The sequence below is a fragment of the Peromyscus leucopus genome, chromosome 3 (assembly GCF_004664715.2).
Source record: "Peromyscus leucopus breed LL Stock chromosome 3, UCI_PerLeu_2.1, whole genome shotgun sequence".
NCBI lineage: Eukaryota > Metazoa > Chordata > Mammalia > Rodentia > Cricetidae > Peromyscus > Peromyscus leucopus.
This window is the reverse complement of record NC_051065.1, coordinates 51,086,272-51,100,428: the sequence shown is the minus strand read 5'-3', so window position 1 is coordinate 51,100,428 and position 14,157 is coordinate 51,086,272. Positions and strand designations below refer to the sequence as shown.

Genomic DNA, 14,157 nt, shown 5'->3' with positions numbered 1-14,157 from the left:
TCTATTATCTAAAAATGACATCACTTGGAGGATCCAGTTAAAACCCTGCTGGCAGGCCATGACATCTTTCCTAATATGGGTGATTAAAGTCTCACATCTCTATTGTTGATGGTGATCCTCCCAAGAATCTTGCCTTGAAGTATAAAGTGTAGACTTAATGGTCAGAAAGAAAAAAAAAAGTATTTTCACATCCAAGTTCCCAAGAAAATAAGAGAAAAATCAAAGCCCACAGCGAAGTCTTAGTAAAAAGCCCCAGGGAGCAGAAGAGAAATGGATAAAAAGATAAAGGACTAGATTATAGAGAAAGCCATGTTCTTACAAAGCAAGGTTACTGTAGAAATGCCATTAACGTTTGTAAGGGTATCTTTGTATTCTGAAATGGGGTCAATATTAAGCTACACTGAAAGAAACAGACAGAGAGTAGAAGGAATAATGAAGTCTTTAGAAACAGATTATTTCTCTGGCCTTAAGGTACTTGTTTACAATTGTTGTGACAAATGAACTCTGGTTACTCTTTTCCCCGAGGACATAGAAAAGGGAGTCAGGTTAAATTATAATTGCAAGAAATAAAGACAAGTTGGTAAATGTATTCCTAATTATGAAAACTTTGGGAAGATGGACATAGAGGCCACTCAACCCTTCCATTTGCTCGCCTCTTCCTCGGTGTGGCCACGCTGAACATGAATAAACCTTTCTTTGCTTTGCACTGAAACCTATTAACTAAGGGAAATTCTGGAAGGATCCTTCTAGAATATCTTTAGGAAAATGTCGGTCTGGTCTGGCTGTGTATGGAAGAAGGGCAGGCTGTGAACTCTAGGAGTTTTGCCCCTGGTCCTGGCACACCTCAGATGCTGTGCCCTTGGGATACTCTTTTATTTCGTACTGGGTATTGCGTCTTTGACATATCAAAGAGCTAAACTCATGAAAAATGACTCACCTGGTTGCCCCCACTCTTTGGGTTCACAAACACAAGCAAAGGCTTCATGAGAGGAGAGGATATGGGCTTGATCACAAAAGGACGACCTTTGTTTTCCTGCTGGAAGAGGCAGGCAGCACTATTAGGATCAATACCCACAGCTTGGAAGCAATCACAAAGTAAGGGAAGGGTGAACCCAGTGGACTCCTAGGACCCTGAGTCTTATTTCATAAGGCATGAAGATGGTGGTGTGTACCTCCCACTGTAATTTACTCCAGAAAACTGAGCTATGCTTTGCATTTTATTCTGCATACCCTAGGAGTTCTAGAAGTGGCAGTTCTCACTGTCATCTTTATCATCCCCGTCACTTTGGGGAAGACGTTCCAGGCAGGGGCAGATTCTCTGACTCTGATAAAGCAGGTCGGATTTGACTAATTGATGGATAAGTTGGAAGATCTGGCACAGGAAGGATTCCAATGCGAGTAGAATGGACTGAAGGACAAAGGGAGTGTAGAAGGCGCATCACAAGAGTGAGTGTGGTCCAGATCCTCAGGGCTAAGAAGGCTCTGCTGAGGAAGCCGAATGTCTAACACACCTCTCTGAAAGACTTACCTCAGTTCCTCTTTTACTGGCTTTCCTTTTAAAGCTTGTTCTTTTCTTCTTCCGACTGGAAGCCTTCAGGGAGTTCTGTGGGGAAAGAAGCGAGCAGCTAAACTCAGAGGCAGGCAGCCCCAGCACTTCCACGCACAACCATGTAGAAGAGGACAGCAGCGCATGCTGTTGACTGCATGCTTCTCATGCTTTGACACTTCCAAGCCACTGCTCATGGGTAAGCCACAGACAGAAACCAGTGCTCCAGAGTGAGCAACTGACTCCCCGCCACATGGAGGCAGGGAGTTAGAGCCGCGGGGGCTCTTATGGACTCACATAACAACACATGGTATACCTGCCAACCCTCCCAGTAAAAATGGAAGAATCCCAAATTCTCTGAGGGGCTCCAGTCTCCCGCCCAACCAGGTCCGTCTCCCGCCCAACCAAGTTCAAGTTCATCTCCTGGTATGGAGATCACCTATGTGGAAATGTAAAAAAGGAGGCCATTTTTTATGTTTTTCTTTTTATTTTTTTCCCTTTTTCCTTCTTTACTTTTTATGATCTGCTTTAGTAATAATTATTAAATAACACTTGATCCCAGTAGAACTTCACAATCCAAATATCTTATCAACACTGATATATAATATTTTAAATGCTTGATGCATAACATTTTGAATGCTTGGAAGATACCTTATTATGGTATAATAGCGCAGTGGTGAGCATTACTCTTTGTCTGTCTGAAGATCCATTAATTTAAATGTCTTCTCTACACTAAGCAGCTTTGAACATTTTTATGGAAGTAACTCCAAGTTGTTGACATATAGTAACCCTTAATTTTAGTTTCTCTTTCTAGAGAGTTTATGAACCACAATTCTCTTAATATTATGAACCATTTTCTCTAAATATTTTCTCTAAATACTTGGAGGAGGAACTCTTACAGGATAATCACACTTACTGGTTAAAAACCAAACATAAATCAGATTTAACTAGTGGACTCAATATCTATTAGACTGTATCTTCACAAATGTAAGATAGTACTGACCATATAATGGATGTTTGACCAAGTGTTGAGAGCCTGAAATGCAGAATTCTTAACTTAGAAGTTGACATTAGAAAACACACTTACATTATTTGAGCAGTTAATAGTTTTCAAACTAGCTTGAAGAAATTCAAATAGCTAATTGGCAAGTATTTTCTTCTTAGCAATTCAAAACTAAACATTAGTCTAGAACACAAAAATTAATGCATCAAATTCAACAAGATCCAAATGAGAGCTAGTATTTATTTCACATTTGCTGAGATGAAGAAGAAAAAAGAAAGAAAGAAAGAAAGAAAGAAAGGAAGGAAGGAAGGAAGGAAGGAAGGAAGGAAGGAAGGAAGGAAGGAAGGAAGGAAGGAAGAAGGAAGAAGGAAGAAGGAAGAAAGAAGGAAAGTAAGAAAAAAGAAAAAAGAAAGAAAGGAGAGGGGAGAGGCGGGGGCAGAAGGGAGGAAAGAAAGAAGGAAAGCAAACAAGCAAAATGATGTGTAGCCCATATTCACCAAGGCTGGAGAAATTTTTGAAGGACCACCATGCATCCCCAGGTTTTCTTCTTCTATCAAAGGAAAAGGTCTTCAGGTTCTCAGAGACTCTCCAGAAAAGAGATTCAAGAAACTGGGTGCTCCTGACTCCAGAGCTTTCTTCACTATTCATTGTTGACTACACTTTCCCTGCATACAGAGCTCTTGGTTTCTAAATTCCTAGGCTAAAGGGACTTTTTATCATATTCCTGTCTCTTTTTTCATTTTAATGGCCAATGCCATATTTCAATAAATTTCATTTATGTAGAAGGGGTGATCTGGAGCCTGGAAGAGCTGAGACCGCAGGAGAAGCTTCCACTGGGTGCCATCAAATGATGCTCCAAGCATTCCTCAACCAGCATTACATACTGGCCTTACTCAGATAGCTTTTTAAAATGTTCAGCTCTAGACCCTGTATTAATCTGTTTGAAGTGAAGCCAAAGCAAAGATTAAAAGCTTCCCAAGTGATACTATCATGTATGATGCTGAAAATGTGGGTTTGTAACTGAAAAGTGGCATTAAAGAGACCCCAGTGAAGTAGATCACCAGAAGGACAATGAGCCTGATGGATTTGCAAGAATCTATCATCAGCTCCCTATGATGAGATGCATGCACTTTACTGAGTCAGGCATATGGTTAATACAACAGGCTCTTAGTTTTAGCATGAAGTGATAATACCTACCTCACAGGACAGTTGTAAAGTTTAAACAAGAAAAGGTATATGTGAAGCAGTTGGTTTTGCATCCATTCCATAATATGCATCTATTCACATCCGTTAACCTCACTACCCAGCACAAATCCTTTGTGCACAACCACACCCTAATCATGGTCCAAACAATGAATAAACATTATATAACTAACAGTATTTACTAAGCCTCTTCTGGTTTGCATGATCGTGCCTAGGATATGATGGCTTGTCTTCCCACTACTTTGTTGTTTTAGCTCATTTCCTGCCTAGACCGAATAAATACAAATACCAGTTGCTTTCAGGAACACACTAGGGGCCTTGGTTCATGACAGAGTTCAACAATTAAATTCTAAGATGTAGTTCTACTGCATCAGGTGAAGATCTTACACGGCTTTCTTAAACTTATCATAACACGTATAGCATTTTGGGTGATTCTGACAGTCAAGCACATTTGGGGAATACGGAATTAGAAACAAGGAAAGAAATCTGAAATCAGGGTAGGCAAGCAATTCAACTTGAGTAAGAAGCAGACACACAAAACAGTCTTTCAACATAGATGTAGCAAGTGCCTCTGAGCCTCCCCAAGACCCATGTATCTGGGGCTTTCTCTACAGAACAGGTATAGTGATTGACTCAGAGTACCCAGGCACGTCTGAGATTTAAGGAAGTTTATAGCATCAAGAATGATCAAAGAGCAATAGCAAGTACTCTGGAATTTCCCAGTACACCTCATTACTCAGACGGCTCCCTTCTGTTTGAGTACAAATGTCCAACATCACTTCACTTGCAAGGCAGCAGCATCTTGAGAGGAAGAGATGGCTACGAAGGCAGATTTGGAATGTACCGCAGCCATGACAAGCTAAGATAACCATCTGCACTAATTTACAGCAAAGCTTGCCCTACCTGGGTTGGTACTAGGGAATTCAACAAAGTGGCCTGCTTTGTGAGAATACAGAGGCAATGTCTAAAACTTATTGTAAAGTATTGGTGATGAAAGAGTCGAGAAACCTTTCACACTTCTCCAATGTTCTAAAACAAAGCCTGCTTATTCTAGCAAGGGCAGCTAACTCTGGGGCCTGATTCCCTTACAATATCAACACTATTTGGACTGGTTTTCATGGCCTTTTGATATCAAGAGCAGTTGCCTTCTAGGCATTTTATGCCTATCCTTCTATGAAGTCATCAGAAAAGATAAAGGCCCTTTGTCTTCTTGGACCAGGTGTCAGAGCAATCTCACCTTGCCAAGAAAGTAATCCTATCAACCAAACCATTATCAGAGTTATGACTCCTTCCTGGGCAGTTAAGAAGTCCTTATGGATGAATCATTTAACTGTAAACAAAACTTTAGCTCTTATTACCCTTGAGGGATTTTTCCAGGTTATGGGATCATAAATAATTGGTTATATTAAAAGACCTAAAAATGATATATCACTTCATTATAACAAAGGAAGTCTCTCCCACAAACACAAGACAACAGTTTGACAGGTCACAGAAGGAAGAAGGCAGAGCTTTGGTTATTTAAGGGATGCTCACCTCCTGCTCCGGACACCCCACTGGAATTAAGGTGGTTCTGACGACAGTAGATAACAAAGAAAACTTGTCTCCAAAGTTGAGGAGCAGGTCTCAAGAGCTCCAAGTCACATCAAATCATGCATGCTAATTGATCTTCATAATTCACCCAAGGAAATAGTTTAAGCAAGTCTGAGGGATTGTGTTAGTCACTGAATAAAATCTGTTATTCCATTTCACGGTACTCCGGCAATGAAAGATCATCCAGTCATAATAAGACAAGAAAAAAGAAAACTAGCAAGAAAAAGAAAATCTCATTCAGGAGTAGGAGGCGTTGAACACAGCACTGTTTGCAAACAGGCCATTAGGAACAATGTAAACATCTACCAGTAGGGATGTGGACCAAATGTCTACTGAATGGGAACAGCTTAAATGATTTAGGACTATGTGTACTACTAGAAACATCTACCCAAAATTCATTTTTTAAAACTGAGTTCTGAAGAATTATTGGTAGTACAGCATCACTCATTAACCACCCTCAACCCTGTACACACTGCAGTAGTATATCTAGTCTAATGGTACATTTCTATGCCTATAAACCAGTAATGAAAACATGGGTATGTGATAGAAAAGCCAGGAGGTGTCTAAAATTTTAAATGTTAGTGAAAGGGGACATCTTTTATCTGAAGTTTCTTTTGTACAGGGATAATGTATGTATATTGGTCATTATGCACTAAGCATTAAACTAAAAGACTAAGCACAATCCTCCCTTCACAGACTAGAGTGTCCCAACTTGATCCTATGGGTTTATGCTCCCTAGGGGAGACATCAACATATGTAAAACATTATTCGTAGATTCTGGGAAAGGAAGGCTGGCTTACAGGGGGAACTGGATGTTGCGCGGGCCTGATGGCGGGCAGATTCTTGATTCATGCAGACTTTATTCTGAAGTAGTAGGTTTCCTTACAGAAAAGAAGTGATCAAGTAAGAACAGTGTTTTAGAAGGGAAACCCAGCCAAAGTGTGTAGGAAAACAATCAGAAAAGAGAACCCTGCCAAGTGGGGATAGTGCTGTTAGCAGGGTCCCGTTACGACAGATGGAAAGACGTTGAACTCCATAACTGTAAAATCAGAGGTTGATAGTCACACTTGAGTTTGTGATCAGATTATGACTGGCAGACCCATAAAGTATAGAGTGCAGCTCATTAGAGGTGAGCTGTTAATGACATGGGGACAAAAAAAGTCAGAAAATTCCTCGGAGTCATTGAGAAGAAGCTTAAAAGAAGGAAGATGGGGGTAGAGTAGAGTAGGATGGCTGTCCAACTTTGGGAATCTCTATCATCTGCCTTTCTATCATCTGTCTATCCACCTCATCTCTCACTATGTGTGTGTGTGTGTGTGTGTGTGTGTGTGTATCTACACATCTGTGTTCACATTCTAATGTTCCTCTATCATATTCTTTGAAATATAAAAGGTCAAGAAGATATTAATTAAGTCAGCATTTAATTAGCCATGTTCATGGACGCATTATATTCAGTATGATGGCTAAAGACGAATAAGATGGGATATATACCTCCATAAATATTCTACTTCCTTGGGAAACACAAATATAGCTAAAACATTATTGTGCACTCTGGAATAAGAATTTAGCCATACAATCACTGTTAACAAAGAGTGGCCTCCCGCTGTTTTAGACGTTTCCTCCTGCATGCCTCAGCAGAGACCTAGTATGATCTAACTCAACTCACAGGCCCAGGACTATAATTTTGTACACTGTGTACTATTGTCCTGCCTGCTACTTGTTCTCTAGTCTACTGCCCTAAATCTCATCCACCTTTTAAACACACGGATAATCCCTACAAGGATAATCCCCACATCCTCAGGAAAGTCCCCCAGACTAATAAAAAGATTGGCTTAAACAGAAAGGCTACTAAGGGTACAGAATGGGATTAGGTACTAAGATAGCAGATTCAATTCACCATAAGAAAACACTGTGGCTCTCTAAGCAGGCCTTGTATGTAATGGAGGTCATAACTCACAGTCTGCCCTTTAGATTGGCAGAAATCTTAACCAAACTATGTTCCTTGCCAGCCTTGCTCTCTGTTGACTCCTCTCAGGCTTGGAAGAGAAGAGATCATGTAAGAATCCACTGTGTCCTCACTGGCACTCACTGAAACTCAGGAAACCTGCCTTCATAGAGCATCATTACACATGGATGAGGAAGACACATCCTTGCTGTGAAACTGGGTTTTTGTGAGGATGGGAGTCTGGTTCCACGAGAGAGCCCAATGAGGTCAAGTGATGGGCTGGTGAGATGAGCCTGGTAGCTAAGCACCAGACCACAGGGACAAATGTGTGGAGGTGACAGGCGCCCGAAGACTACTGAAGGAGAAACGCAAATCTAAACAGTTTCCTTTCCTCTGCACTAGACCAGCAGCACCAGGATCCTGCCGTTACCTGAGGTTTCTTCACCTTAATGATCCAGGTGGGCGGGACAATGACAGCAGCGTGGGCCCCCAGAGAGCAGGGTTCCTCGATGTGATGCAGCATGAAGCAGGTCACCTTATTGTGAAACTGAAGAGAGAAACAGGCTAGTGAGCAATTCTGAGTAAGAGGTCATTCACAGCAAGAAGGGATAGCTACACACACACACACACACACACACACACACACACACACACACACACACTCACTCACACACACACTCACTCACTCACTCACAGGCAGGCTCACAGGCACACGCACAAACACACATAATTACACATTAAGAAACACATGCATCTCATCAGCACTCAACCATCTAACCATAAGCTTAGAGACCAGATCAATTCATTCCAGGCAGACATAACAGTTGTAAATAAGAGCCTAGAAGGATGGCACCTGCTAAGACATTCTAACTGTTTAATGGACTATGTATATAAAGATGCCGAGTCTTGGAGAGCTCTACTAACCTTAACTACACACAACTGTTTCTATTACATGACATAGAGAAGAAAATGACAATTGGGAAGGAAATGGCCATCTCCTTGACTTTTTGCTTCTACAACTGTTGCTGTAAATCCTCCCAAGTAATCTTTCAAGTGTGGGGAGCCAAGAAGGAAGCAAGTGGTCTCTTCCAGAAAGCTATTAACCTCAGTGGTAACAAAACACAAAGAGATCGTGTCTACTGGGCTTATCTAGAGCCTTTAAAAATACAGTGGTCCTATTACACTCTGCAGGCCTGTGGAGCTTGTTCATTACAGGAGGGAAGAAAACCTGAACTAGTAACAGTCACCAGAACACCCCAGTGTGGGGGGTTAGCTCACCACTCTATTGTGAGGCTGGCACTGTGACCTCAGTCTAACCATATTTTCAGTCACCTCCTGACTATGAGGTGACAGTCATGTGTGGGGATATTTCATAAAAAAATCAGCTATGCAATAATTAAAGGATTTAAGTTCTAATCATAGTGACTTTTTATTTATACTTAAATTATACTTATTATAACCAACACACAATACACAATTCACATTTCAACCGAACTGGAGCTAAAGAGTGAAAGAAACCACTGATAATAACAATGTTGGGAGAACAGACATCAATTAGGACTGTCTGAGGAAAATGGGCACACACAGCTACCCTAATTTTATTCTACACTATCACAAAGACTTCGTTTTCACTTCTGCATACTGTCAAGATCGCCTGTGATCCAGTAGTTCATTAACATCAATCATGGATAAAATACTGATTAAATAATTAAGAATTCTCCAGGCCACCCATTATTTGGGATCCACAAACAAACTGAACCTGAGGAATGTCACATCAGAAAAATATCCTTTGAACACCTCCTTTCAAATTTGATTGTTTTTTAAGCAATTCAAATTAAATCTCAATGCATGCCCATTGCATATTTACAGTAGTAAGGGTCTCAAACACTGTCTAAGCAACTCTTTCAACTTACACTTGAGTGATCTCTAAGCTAGAAACTAACAGGTACACTCAGGATTGCACAGCCTTTAAATGTTGGAGCCAAGACACACACACACACAGGAAACCCAGCTCCCTAACCCAAGGTTTTCCTCCTGTATCATAGAGGATCAGTTATTTGTTTATTTATCTGATATCGAATTTCCTGGAAGGAATTACTTGCACTATTAAGAATATATCAATGCTATAATTTGTGTGACTATATTCTGCACATAAGATCTTGTAAAATTGATTGCCATAGTTTCTGGGACATTAAAAATCTGTGAAATTGGCCAAAGCTCAGCCACAACAGTAAACTGAAAAGTGAGTCTCTGTAGTGAATCAGTAAGATGGCAGATTAACAAAGAAACTATGGGAGTTCACTGTAAAGTAGGATCAGGGCTTCAAATTAATGGACCCTGAATAAGACACCTCACTCCAGGGTCACAGGAACAGCAGTCTATTAGAACAGGCTCTTCCCAGCTCAGGAAAGCCAGCAGCATGGGAAGCATTAGGGACTAGTTGACACCTTAATACCAGAGGGAGAGCCTGTGTTTATGATGTAAAATTTCACTATATGTAGGATAGCCTTGTGCTTCTGAACATGTTTTTAAACAGAAGCACAAAGTTTACATGTATGATGACTGGGATAAAATGGAAATGCCAAGAAAAAAAAAAAAAAAAAAAAAAAAAAAAAAAAAAAAAAAAAAAACGTGGTATGATGGTGGTACAGCAAACACTGAACCTTCCAGACCAGTGGGTCTGCACCTGATAAGCAGAGGCTCTCAACAGAAGAAGGCCCTGAGGAAATTACGTTAGTGAGACTATTGGGTTGAATCTTACAGACTTGCTATAATGCAAAGAGTTTAACCCACAAAAATGTCAACTGCAGTTGTTTCAAACTGCATCTGTTCCAGCCCCTTTGCTAGTGTTGAATCTACTGTGTGTAGACCTGTGAACCTTGAATCTAGCTAACACACACAGACCTTCTTTTCAGGCCTGCTTTGAACTAAACGGGTGATATCTTTTCATCTACACGGTCACTCAAAAAAAGCAGAAGGGAAGCTGATATGCTGTATCATATAATCCAAGCATCCAGGTGGCTGAAGCAGAAGGATCACAAATACAAAGATAGCACACTCTACATAGCGAGACTCGACCTTGAAAAATAAAGAGTAGATAGGTTGAGAGACTTGAGGGGGTTGGTTAACAAACTTTCTGTAAGGGCCTGGGTGTGTTGCAAATACTCAACTCATCACTGAGATACAAACAGAGCTACAGATAACCCATAAACAGTTGGGCACAGCTGTGTTGCAATGAACTATTACATAAAAATAGGTGGCAGCCATACTTGGCCCTGGATGCCATAGTTTGACAACTGTGTTAAAGTCCAAAAGCAGCCACAGAGGAAAGCAAATCAACAAGTGCAATATCTGTTTTGGATGGAGGGGTCAAGTGCTTTTAAGAGTAAAAGAGAATGAGACAGGGGATAAAGAAAAGTAGAGGGCTGGAGAGATGGTTAAGAGCACTGACTGTTCTTCCAGAGGTCCTGAGTTCACGAGTTCAATTCCCAGCAACCACATGGTGGCTCACAACCATCTGTAATGAGATCTGGTGCCCTCTTCTGGCTTGCAGGAATATATGCAAGCAGAACACTGTAAACATAATAAAATAAATAAATATTTAAAAAAAAAAAGAAAGAAAAGTAGAGTAAGTGGGAAATTAGTGCGGGATCTTAATGAATGTACATGGTCAAATATAAGGAAGCGCTCTATTTCAGTGGGCACGTGGATGGCTAGCAAAACATCGAAACCTAAAGAACAACACAAAGGGCACTCATTCTCCACAGCCCCGCAACAAAGTCACTCACATCGAGACCTAGACCCCCGGGATGCAGAGTTCCCTCAAGGCTCCCCGTGTTGGACTTCAGTATGAGGAGGAACCTTAGCAGTCTAGTGGACAGGGAAGACATGTGGATGAACTAGGGCGAAGGAGCTCTAGAGAGTCTAATCCCAGGGTGAGAATCATGGAGGGTTTCCAAACTTTCATTCCAGGCTTCAAGTTAAATGAAAGAAGTATAATTTTTCTCTCTGTTTTTCCCCCTACTTATATTTGCTGTTGATCTATAATTTTACTCTCTTCTCCTAAGGATGCTGTATGAGAAAACTGAATATTTTTAGAGTAATCTTCCACATGTAGGCAGGAACCCAAGCATTGTTCCCAGGCCAGTCATGGTCACACGTGAGCCCGCGTCGCTTATTTCACCCCGCACTTACCGCCTGCTTGCACCAAGAACAGCTGATGGCCACGATCTCTTTACTATGGAAGGAGAACTTTTGCTGGAAACCCTGAGACAGTGGGACAAGAGACAGAGAGTTTCAAACCTCCTCATTACGGCCCACATTTGCCCTCCTGAGGTTCACTGAAGCGAGAGAGGCCGGAATTGTCCTCCATTGCTATAGTAACCATTACTGCAAGTGCCACAGAGCACTCCCTCTCCACCTTCTGCCATAAAATCATTTTCTATTTCTGAGCCGTCTGGAGCATGAAACAAAGGAGGCAGTGGTGTCTCCCACACCACAAGCATCTGCAAGCTAGCCACACTAACATAAGAGAGTTTCCTTTAAAAACATGTCTCATATACACATGTATGTGTGTGAGTGCACATATAGCATATGTACACACACATATTTGTCATAAACTATGCATATTATAAACTACACTAAATATTTTTATCTAAAATAAAAATCATTGCTTCACCTAGTCACATACTATTGAGGCTCTGTTCAACCCAGGAAAAGAGAAATTAAATACCAAAGGCAGTACCTAGTTGCCAGGGTCTGGGAGAAGTCCAAGCTTAGAGTAATAAATCCGAAGGCTTTCACCCTCCCCTCAGGATGTTCCCTCTCAAAACAAGCAGCTTTTCAGTTTCATTCTTAGCCAGCAAGCAGTAACAAAGACAATGCAATGGCCAAAGAGTCTCCTAAGACTAAAAAGCAAACCGACTCTCCCATCAAGATCGGTAATCCCCGAAGGAAGTACACAGCAGTGTTCAAAGAATCTTCTCCCAGATTCAGCCACTTCCCTTTCTCTGTGTAGTTTCCCCATCAAATCTAAAAGATTCAGTCTTGCAGCAGACTTTCTGGTCTTCTGGTTCTTACACTCTTCCTGCCCCTCCTTCCAAGACGTTCCCTGAGTCTTAAGTGTAGGGGGATGTGTTGTAGATGTTTCCTTTGGGCCTGGGCACCTGACAGTGAACTGTGCTCTGCATTCTGACTAGCCATGGCTTTCTGTAGTGGTCTTCATCTTTCCTGAAAAGAAGTGTCTTTGACCGAGAAGAGAGCTACACTTCACTGTGTATATAAGGATAGGTATCTAGATTGCAGTTAGGAATTACCATGGGTTAGGAAAGTGGCAGCAGTAGGCTCTCCTAAGAGATCTCTGACCTCACTCGCCCCTGGTAATTGGCTAGGTTTCCAGTACCAGGCATGATTTCCCTGCTGTTCAATTGGCCTTAAGCCAAATTTAGGGAGCTATTGGCTACCACCAAGATAGACAAGCCACTATTGTACCGTCATGGCTGTCTTGCTGTGCTGACCATTATTCTGGTTCATAGGTGTCACAGCTGAGTAGGACTAGTGAACGTTCTGCTCCTTCGGCAGATTGAGTAGCACCTTATGATACTGCAAAAGCTAATCCTAGAGGAGGAGCATTTGGGGTCAGATCCAGCTCAAGTCTTCTTTGTCTTGTGTACTCAGTGTCTTCAGCAATGGGGACTTACCTTCAACTTCTGGGGATCAACAGAGGGCAATAGCAATAGCCTATATCATTTTGGGAATCTTTTAGACTCCCATGACCAACAACTCTAAAGGAGTTTGTTTTTTTGTTTTTTGTTTTTTGTTGTTTTTTTTTTTGTGCCTGGCACTGGGGAATATATGAGAGTCTTTATGGTTCTTGGGTGAAGTATTATCACCTTAAGTGCATAATTTCATTTAAACTGTGTGTATGTGTGTGTGCACATACATAGACTCATATGTATTATATGTAAATTTAGATAAATATAAAATGATTCCTTAAGGCTTTTTCAAGTATCCTTAGTGTTATTATGTTATTCCCTCTTCATTCCCTTCCCTTCTATATTGACCTCCCTTCCTCTCCCCAATTAAAGCCCCTCCCACAGAGAGGACAGAAGGGAGAAGGGGAGAAACTGGAAACATGACTTCTTAATTTGGAATTGGAACAAGCCTCTCTTGGCTTTGTAGCAGCTTCTCCATAACAATCAACAACAGTGATAATATTTTTACACTCTGTCCAGGGAAGAGTTAACCGCCCTTAGAGAGACTCCTATCCTTAGGAAAGGTGCTTGCAAAATTGGCAGAGGGTTGGCATCTGGTATCTCACCCTTTGGGGAGACTTTGTTCAGCTCCCAGAACAATCTGAATGGCTCCTGGCCTAATGCTGCTTACGCTGAACCTCTGCTTTCCTTCTGGGAGTCCAGGATTGTGTTCTGTGTTATGTAAAAGATACTTAGGCAAACAAGCCTCAGTGAAATTCCTGGGCAAGGAGTCTTAATGAGACAGATAAATAATATTTCTATGTGTTTCACAGCTCACTACTGGAGGAACTCTGCATAGTCTGCAGGACTCCCAGGGGAAGTTGGTGGTACCTGGTTTCTTCCAGGCTTTCCCCTGTGTTTCCTTTGTGCTGACCTCGCTCTGTGTCTTTGTGTCACAAGAAACCATAGACAGGAGCTCCATGTGCTGCCTCCTGCAAGCCCTCTTGTGAAGCACTACACCCTGGGTGAACTCCAGGGCCCCTGACACAGCCTCTCGAGTGATGTCTTGCTCAACCTCACTCTGTCAACAGCAGGGGCTTTTCCCCCAGGACAACACTGCTTCTGTGTCGCACATTAACTGAAATACAGGGTCAGCTTTGACATCCATATACCCACA

General features: G+C 41.6%; 1 protein-coding gene across 10 annotated transcripts in view; it reads right to left on the bottom strand.

The window, feature by feature from the left end:
• The window catches only part of Dgki (diacylglycerol kinase iota), a 471,870-nt gene that overhangs the window by 234,603 nt on the left and 223,110 nt on the right, over nt 1–14,157 (bottom strand). For 4 of the 10 annotated variants that reach the window (XM_028866077.2, XM_037203652.1, XM_037203653.1 and 1 more), the window contains exons 7-11: nt 11,482–11,553; nt 7,718–7,834; nt 1,863–1,985; nt 1,529–1,603; nt 938–1,036 (exon numbers count right to left, since the gene is read on the bottom strand). In XM_028866077.2, coding sequence (XP_028721910.1) covers nt 938–1,036; nt 1,529–1,603; nt 1,863–1,985; nt 7,718–7,834; nt 11,482–11,553 — 486 coding nt within the window. Of the gene's footprint in view, nt 1–937; nt 1,037–1,528; nt 1,604–1,862; nt 1,986–2,549; nt 2,583–7,717; nt 7,835–11,481; nt 11,554–14,157 lie in introns of all 10 variants that reach the window. The other 6 variants (XM_028866084.2, XM_028866086.2, XM_028866082.2 and 3 more) reach the window with 5 other exon arrangements.